Consider the following 8428-nt stretch of genomic DNA (forward strand, 5'->3'; position numbering starts at 1 on the left):
TAATCGAAAGAGTAGCTAAACTGAAACGATAATTACATGTGAAAGCATGGTATAAATTGAATGGTATAAAACTTAATGTATTTCTTGAATTTTAAAATAAGGAGTGATTCAATTGTGTTTGCACTTGTGCTGTAATAAGAAATAATGTTGAGATATTTTATGAGTGAAAATACTTACATTAACAAATTGTACATTATTTCCCATTCCAGGTGTTACAGTAAATGCTCTGTAACCTGTTCTCTTCTGTTTTAAAGAAGAAATATTCTGTCTAGAAAGCTGCTAATAGTAATAAAAATAATGTTATAATTACTGGTATACATTTAGTTCATATATATAGTTGCTAATTATATATATATAATTATAAAAATATAATTAGTATTATCGGCAATAGCTACAAAATACTGTAAAAAGAACAAAGGGCTAGAACACAATAAAGAAATGCTGAATTTTTATTTTGTATATAACACATACAGTTAAATGAAATACATTTGTGAATATAAAATGTATAGTTCCATGTTGTGAAATATTTTGATATCTTTCTATCAAGTTAAATTTGTATTATCTTTAAGTAGTGCAGATGGAATTTAACACCTGAGTTCTTGCAGAGCTGCAACACACAAGTCATTTCACAGACAGTTTACTGAAACTGTACACATTCAAATATATTGAATCATTGTATGCCTTAATTTAAACCTAGAACTCTACACATAGATAAACTTCTGCATTAACTGTATTAGTATCCGTAATTGAAAGAATAGCGAGTAGAACATCAGAATTTCCTAAAATTAGCAATATTCTATTATTATTTTAAGCTCTTCTGATTCTTTTTGTATTTGTTTTGTGTCTCTAAAATGCCTTTTAGAAAATAGTCACACTCAGAAAATCAAAATGGAAATAAACAAAGTATGTCTTTTAACATATATAAAAGCAACATCTGTCTTATCTACTGTCACTGTTTCATATAATGTGGACTTTCACCCTGATTCTCTGTTTAATTTTACTTCAAATATTTAAGAGGCTTTACCCAAAAGCACACAGACAGTAATACATCAAATGTATCCTAAAAAAATGGAACACCAACCACCTATGACACAACCTCTGGAGCTTATCATCCTGACTGCCTGTCAGAAACAGAATCAGTGCCTCCTTCTGACCAAGCTCAGAGGTCAAATAATAGTGGAACACTTCCTAGCAGGAGAGAAGATGGACAGGCAGCTCTCCTTTGTCATCAGGACAGAGCGCAGCTGAGACCCCTGTCTTCACCCCTGAGCCCACAGGGCAACTGAGCTGCTGCTCTGCACCCCAGACCCCCAGTAACAACACAGCCCCCCGCCCTGCCAGTCACACAGCACTGCCTTTTCAGACTGACAGCAGGAACCTCTCACACAGGCGGGACGGCCAATCACACAGGGCCCTTTCAGTCTTCTCCATATATATCAGAAACACATCACTGTTTCCTCTCCCTGAAGACACTCCCAGCAGCGCGGAGGAGAGGAGAGACAGGAGCAGCTCTGTGTCTCACTGGAGGAAACACAGATACAGATACAGACAGCAGGGCTGCAGGTGCTGCAGGGGCAGGAAGAGATCAGATATTAAACTAAGAAAAAATTGTAGACAAGTATTATATTTTTAAATCAGTATCAAGATAATTAATTATGCATATACGGTCCTGTAATTCCTGCTGTCTGTATCAGGAAGTGTCTAGTGACTGGTGTCCAGAATGTGGTCCTTTGTGCTTTGCTGTCTGTGTCAGGCAGTGTCCAGTGACTGGTGTCCTGAATATAGTCCTGTGTGCCTTGCTGTCTGTGTCAGGCAGTGTCCAATGACTGGTGTCCTGCAGTGACTCACAGAGTTGTTGTGTCTCCAGACAGTAATGTCTTCTGGTCCTCTTCAAGGGCAGTGTGAGGAGAGCCTGTGCTCAAGGTGGCAGTGAGGTCATTCAGGTCAGCACAGGAATATGGAGACAAGGTGGACTGAATAAGAACTGGCCGTCCTGTGACTGTGATCAATAATTTAAATGAAAAAGAAAGAAAAGCCCAGCAGTGATTGTCCCTTATGTACTGAGCCTGTTGGACAGCAGCTCTTCCAGTTGACTCCCTCAGACCCTGAGTCTGTCTCTGTACAGCTACAATCCAAACAGATGTTCCAGCCCCTCCAGTTGTGACCCCAGTGTCTCTTTGTGTGGAGCCGACTGCATGACTGAGACTCTCTAACAGCACAGTGGAGCTGAACTGATACTGATGGACTGATACACCCCCAGTCTGAACAGTGTGAAGGCACAGCCCACATCCTCTTCCTTATTATGATAGGTAGTAGGAGCAGCAGTAGGAGCAGCAGTAAAATATTAGTGGTAGCAGTAGTATCAGTGGCAGCAGCAGTTGTGGTAGCAGTAGTACCAGAATGGAGGCTGACTCTCAGAGCTCCAGTGTCAGTGTGAGGAGAAGCTCTCAGACCTGACTGCTGCCAGAGCCTCTGAGCCTGAGTGGCCATGAGCCCTGAGCTCCTCAGCAGCTGAGAAAAGCCTCCTGTCTCCTGAGGTCACAGTGTGGTTGAACACCTGCGCTGTCTTCCTGCTCCTTCTCTTCTCTCTCCTCTTTCCTGTCTCTCTCGCTGTGTGTGCTCTTATCTGTCCATCTCTCTCTCCTCTTCTCTCACTCTGACAGTCTGTGCAGAGTATCTGAAGGGGTTGTAACATTGATCGGCAAAGGAAAAGACTTCTCAGAGGCAGAATAATAAAAAAATCTTTATCTCCTCTCAGTCAGATTCACAGCTCAGACTCACACACAGAGCTCTGGGTCCTTCAGTACTTTACCCAAACTCCTCCCTCCTGAACACACAGAAGCTCATCTCCATTCTTCTCTTTATCCTGACAATCCAGAACCAGAGGACATTGAGACAATCAGTGCTGCTACATGAACAATATCAGACAGAATAGCCTGGACTCAAGTCACATCTCCCCCTTTTCTCCTTCCTCACAGCCTCTTAGAGACAGAGCAGAGCTCCTGGTTCTCCTCTCCATGAACAGGGCTCAGGGGTCACTGATCTGGCAGCTGTGAGCTCTGTTCCAGGTCAGAAGCAAGAAGCTTCTATTAACCCTTTCCAGGCCCTCCAGCCCTTCAGTATTACTGCCCTGATTCATTGTCTTTACTGTAAGTCAGCCTCCATCCCTCTGTCAGAAGTGTTTTACTGAAAATTGAGCAATATGTGATTATCTCTTTTTATTATTTTTACTGATTTAATGAACAGCAGTATTGCTACTCTTATAAGTGTAATATGATTATTAGCAGCAGCAGACCGATGGTCTTGTCTATGATAGTGACCAGTTGACCAGTCTGTAGCTCTGAGCAGTGGGACTCAGATCACACAGAAGACCTGTCTGTGTGTTATTCCACACCAGCCCTGGGATTCAGCGTCTCCCACACGTCTCTCACGGAGTCTTATAAATATACAGTTAAACAGAGTCTGATAACAATTATACAGTTAATTAAATCACCAAACTGAGTGGAAATAAAGCCAGGATATGATGATCTTCAACCTTAAAAGCGCTTATTACAGGGACTTGTGCCCTTTCTCTTCTGCTCTACCGGAGTATGCTTTACAACGCATTAGTCTGTGAAGTAAACTATTTTTTTTGTTTAATAAATTGTATTCCTCTGTTTGTCGGTCTCCTTTTCCAGCTGTTATGAATCGCCTCTCTTCACAGCCTGGTGTTTTTTCTTTTGGAGATGTTACAGTATATCTGTAAGAAAAGCCCCCCGGGCTCCGGACAGGAGTCTCCTCCAGCGGAGACGCGCTCTGCTCTGTCAGAAAGAGCGCTGTGACGTCACAGACACCAGCCAGAGCGCCGGGATCAGAGAGCGAGACCGCGGGAGGAGCGCTGAGAGCACGGAGGAGAGATATTGATAACTTATGTATCGACAACCACTTAATTCAACTAAAAAACCTTAGAATCATCAATTAACTTCACCGATTGGTGAGTACTGATTCTTTTTTTTCTTTAAATTCTTTAAATATCTAGAAAAGAGTCAATACAGCCTGTATCGATCAAATACCATAGTGCGTTTAGTGTTCATAATGTTCAATCCCAAATTAAAGAATGATTATTCAAATGATTGTTTAGAAATCGTATTCTAGAGCTTGAAAATTATATTCCAAGTTGATAAATTTGTGTAGATAACAGTTTAAATGCATTTTTCCACTGTTTACAAATTATAAGTATGGTAACCACGGCGACACGTGCCACTTCACTGTGCCCAGCTAGGTGTCTCGCCTTCGTCACAAAGAGTGGTTTGACGTCACGGACTAATACTAATGCGAGTGTATTCATATTTAATATTAGTGAGAGTACAATCGGTAGCTTTAATATTAATGCTAGTGTTCATGTCAGTATTAATGGTGATTGCGCTTCTGATAGTTTTGATGCCAGTATTCATGTTAATATTAGTTATAATTATAGAGTTACTGTTAGAGTATTTACACTAGTAGTCATGTTAGTTTTAGTGATAGCATTATTGTTATTATTAGTATTAGTAGTGTAGTAGTAGTTTGTGTCAGTGATAATGATAGTGTAATTCTAAATGATAGTGTTACTGTTTTAATGTTAGTGGCATTTGTGTTGGTGTTAGTTATACTGTATTTGTAGTTATGAGTGTGTGTGTTTTTGTCTGTGTGTGTGTGTGTTGGTGTGTGTCTATAAGTATTTGTAGTCTATGTGTGTGTCTGTGAATGTGTGCGAGTATGTGTGTGAGTGTCTGATTGTGTGTATAAATGTATGTCGTGTCTGTGAGTGTGTGTTGTGTCTGTGTGTGTGTCTGTGAATGTGTGTCTGTGAGTGTGTGTAGTGTATGTGTGTGTGTAATGTCTGTGTGTGAATATGTGTGGGTGGGTGTCTGTCAGTGTGTTATAATGTGTGTGATTGTGTGGGTGTATATCTGTGGGCTTGGGCTCCACTCGTGTGTCTGACAGAAGTGACCCATCAACAGGTGTTGAGGTCCAGAGTCGCCTGAGAATGGAACCATTTTCTAGATTCCAGACCAATGTCCAGAGAGCTGTGAGTGCTCTGTTTTTATCACTATTACTAGTAATGACAGCAGTAGTAGTATTAATATCAGAATTAGTATTAGAATTTGTAGTCATGGTCATAGTAGTAGCAGCAGAAGTAACAACAGTGGTAGTTGGATTATCCAAGCACTTACTCCAGGAACTACAGTATTACACATTTATACTCTATTTTCCAGGTATGTTTTGTAAAGTGCTGTGATGTTCTGGATTAAAAGGCAAAATATAAGACAAAAATTGATTGATTGATTGATTGATTGACTATGAGAGTGAAGTCTGGTCGAACTTGTTTGTCTAACTGAACTGTCCTGTCCACAGATGTCAACAGAGGTGAACAGAGAAGATGTCCAAACTCACCAGAGACTGGAGACAAGTTTGAGAGTCAGGCCCCAGACCCAGAGAGCTGTGAGTCCACTGCTGGTCTTCTTCATATTGTGTTTCTTCCTCTTCTTCCTCCTCCTGAAATTAAAGCTCATCGCAGTAGCAGGGCTCTGTTGTCTTCTCTTGAGGAGGAGAAAGACTCTACCTGACAGTGTGTGCATCTGCGTGTGTGTTAGTGTGTGGGAGTGTGTGTCTGTGGGTGTGTGTGCTTGTGAGTCTAGTCCAGCCCGTGTCTGTAACAGAACTGTGTCTGACATCCCCAGATCAGGAAGGAGGTAACAGGAGACTCAGCCAACACAGGAGCCAAACCCAAGACCCCAAGAAAAGCAAGTCTGCATTATTATTATTATTATTATTATTATTTTTAGTAGTAGTAGTAGTAGTAGTGGTGAGAGGGTGAGTGTGTGTGAGGTTGTGTGTGAGAGAGGGTGAGCATGTCTCAAACTCCATTCCTAGAGGGTCTGGTGAATCATCTGGTTTCCTGCCCAGAGGTTTTGGTTACAAAGTTGATCTAATTTTTTAATTAAACAAAAAATATTCTAATACTGTACCTTTATCCAGACCTTAAATATCCAACTGTGCCTTGAATATTTTGAGTCTTCAACAGTGAGAGACATCAAAATATATTATTAAACACATTATTTCCACATCTTCTTATGAAAATAATTAGATTAATTGTTTAATTGGCTAGGTTTGGAAAGAAAACCTGGAGATGCACCTGGCTCTCCAGGGATTGTGATTGGGCTTGAGACCCCTGGTCTAGCAGAACTGGCCCCTCAATAGGGATGTTGGGGATCATGAAGCTGGATAGCTGAGGGCTGGACACTGCGTCTGGATCGAGGATGACAGGCCACTGTCATGTAGGGTCATCTTGGCCCATGATGATGATGAGTGTTTGTCTGACTGGCTGGTAACTCTGTTTTCTCCTCCCCAGCACCGCCTGGAGAAACTCACTCAAGTTGAGAGAGGAATGGCTGAGCAGAGAGAAGGGTGTCACACCGAGACCTGGGGCAGATCCCACAGGAACGTGAGTATTGGCTTCAACAACATGGTTGGATAGCTTGTTCCACACACCCACCTCCCTCTACATACAGTAGTGCCTCCTGTCCTGACTGTAGGGTCTCATCCAGCTCTCTCTTAAGATAAGCCACCCTATCGGCTTCAACAACATGGCTAGACAGCTTGTTCCACACACCCACCCTCCTCTATGTAAAGAATACTGTATTAATACTGTTAGACTAAGAATAAACCTGTACTGAGACACAAACTTGGTTGGCTTCTGCTGGTGAGACTAAAGCAGTCAACTTGCTGACGGGTCTTGACAGAGGTGGATGTGACCCTGAAAGGCCGGAGAGGGGCAACCGATACTGAGGCACTGAGCAAAGATTCTTCCAGTGTAAGACAACCAATGTGTTCTGCTCAGGATGATGATGGTGATGCAGATGGTAGTGTAGATAATGAAGGTGGTTATTATGATGATGTTGATGGAAAGGTGTTGATGATGATGATGGTGGACATGATGATTGTCATGATGAAGAAGGATATGGTGATGAAGATGGTGGAGATCATTTATTAGAAATGTGATGAAGATGATGGTGACGAAGATAGTGGAGATTATAATGGTGGAGGTGTTGATGATGGTGACACAGTCATGCCTGTGTGTGGCTGTGTGTGAAAGGGAAGGTGGGGTTGGATCAGGTCTGCCGCTGTCATCTGATAAGACTGTCAGAGGAAGAGGGAGCAGACTCCCCCTGCGTCTCACCCCGGGCAGCCGAGAGCTGCAAGTCTGTGAGCCTGATATGTCTGTGACATCTGTCGAAAGTTTGGTTTCAGCTGCAATGTTGGTGACTGTGATTGCTGGGAGACCAGGGGCAGGGCTTGGTCCTCCTAGAGAAGACCCTCTCAGTTTTCTCTCTGTCCTCCTCATGCCCTCTCTGTGCCCCTGTCCCCTCAGGCCAGCCAGCCAATCACCAGGCAGGAGACCGAGACCCAGCTGTGGAACTACCCTAAGGGCCCGGAGAGGGATCTGCAGAAGGACAGGGCATGGACCTCCTCCTTGGCAGCCCACATACCCCATTGCTCGCCCCCTCACACACCCCCTCACCCACCCCCTGGTACACCCGCTCACCCGGGCCTGACCCCAGCGGCCCTGTGGCGGCTCAGGGAGGGCCTGCAGGTCGAGCTGAAGGGGCTGCTCCAGGAGGAGGAGATACGGGTGCGGACCTGGGCTCAGAACATGATATCATCTATCCAGCTGGACTGCCTGGCGCTGTACAATGAGCTCCTGCCTGACTTTGAATCAGAGGGTGCATACGCGGGATTGGTAAGTCCCTTAAACCCCTCCCCCTTGCTTGAATCACACTGAGGTATGCAGGGGCTGGGGCGACTCACCTCTCCAAGACACCTGCGTCATCCCACTCCCATTTCACCTCAACATGGTTCTGAGAAAATCTCCTGTCCCCAAGGGGAGAGAGACAGGAGCCGGGCTGGGCCTCCAGCCCTCTGTTTATTCAAGATTATTGCCTCAGGAGGTGGGTGAGGTGGAAGACACACTGTCTACAGATCACCACTAGGGACAGCGTAAAGCAGGGGGTGAGACTCTTGATCATGGATAAGGATAACAGTGGGATGACTCCCCCTCTCTTGACTCACTGCCTACTGATGATGTTATGTCACTCCAGCTCCTCCTCATGGTGGTGTCTGCAGTCAGGCAATTTGGAGAATCGTTGAGGGATGATGATGAATATTCACCTTTCTTGTTCTCCCAGGGCACAGGAATCATGAAGCAGGACAACTATGAGGAGGTGAAAGAGGCGCTGAAATCCTACTTCGAAAATACAATGGCCAGGTGTGACTTATCTGAGGTGGACAAGTGCTTCCGCCAGGCTGCAGCTGAGCTTGACCTTATTCTGCAGAAGTACCTGGGAGATGTTGTGGCCGAGGTCTGTGAATAGCAGGTTTATTTTGATAAAAGACATTTCTCATCCCC

General features: G+C 43.9%; 1 protein-coding gene across 2 annotated transcripts; it reads left to right on the forward strand.

Annotated features, from left to right (window-relative positions):
* The first annotated feature begins 3676 nt into the window (after positions 1–3676).
* LOC148664291 (uncharacterized) lies at positions 3677–8428 on the forward strand. Of its 2 annotated transcripts, none has more exons than XM_088631482.1 (7): positions 3677–3973; positions 4983–5050; positions 5377–5463; positions 5703–5765; positions 6374–6490; positions 7394–7762; positions 8208–8428. In XM_088631482.1, exons 2-7 carry the CDS (start codon positions 5009–5011, stop codon positions 8391–8393), a joined length of 864 nt encoding a protein of 287 aa, XP_088487608.1. In that variant the 5' UTR covers positions 3677–3973; positions 4983–5008; the 3' UTR covers positions 8394–8428. The 2 variants fall into 2 exon arrangements, with proteins under 2 accessions (XP_088487608.1, XP_088487609.1); XM_088631483.1 differs by having other exon boundaries at positions 3679–3973; positions 6374–6466.

This window comes from Lepisosteus platostomus, chromosome 5 (assembly GCF_059453375.1).
Source record: "Lepisosteus platostomus isolate fLepPlt1 chromosome 5, fLepPlt1.hap1, whole genome shotgun sequence".
Classification (NCBI taxonomy): Eukaryota; Metazoa; Chordata; class Actinopteri; order Semionotiformes; family Lepisosteidae; genus Lepisosteus; species Lepisosteus platostomus.

Excerpts from the sequence above, each read along its gene's own strand:
- LOC148664291 (XM_088631482.1), top strand. The coding sequence starts at position 5,009 with ATGGAACCATTTTCTAGATTCCAGACCAATGTCCAGAGAGCT. Across the intron at positions 5,766-6,373 it reads AACCCAAGACCCCAAGAAAA|CACCGCCTGGAGAAACTCAC; the intron begins GCAAGTCTGCAT and ends TCTCCTCCCCAG. Across the intron at positions 7,763-8,207 it reads AGGGTGCATACGCGGGATTG|GGCACAGGAATCATGAAGCA; the intron begins GTAAGTCCCTTA and ends TTGTTCTCCCAG.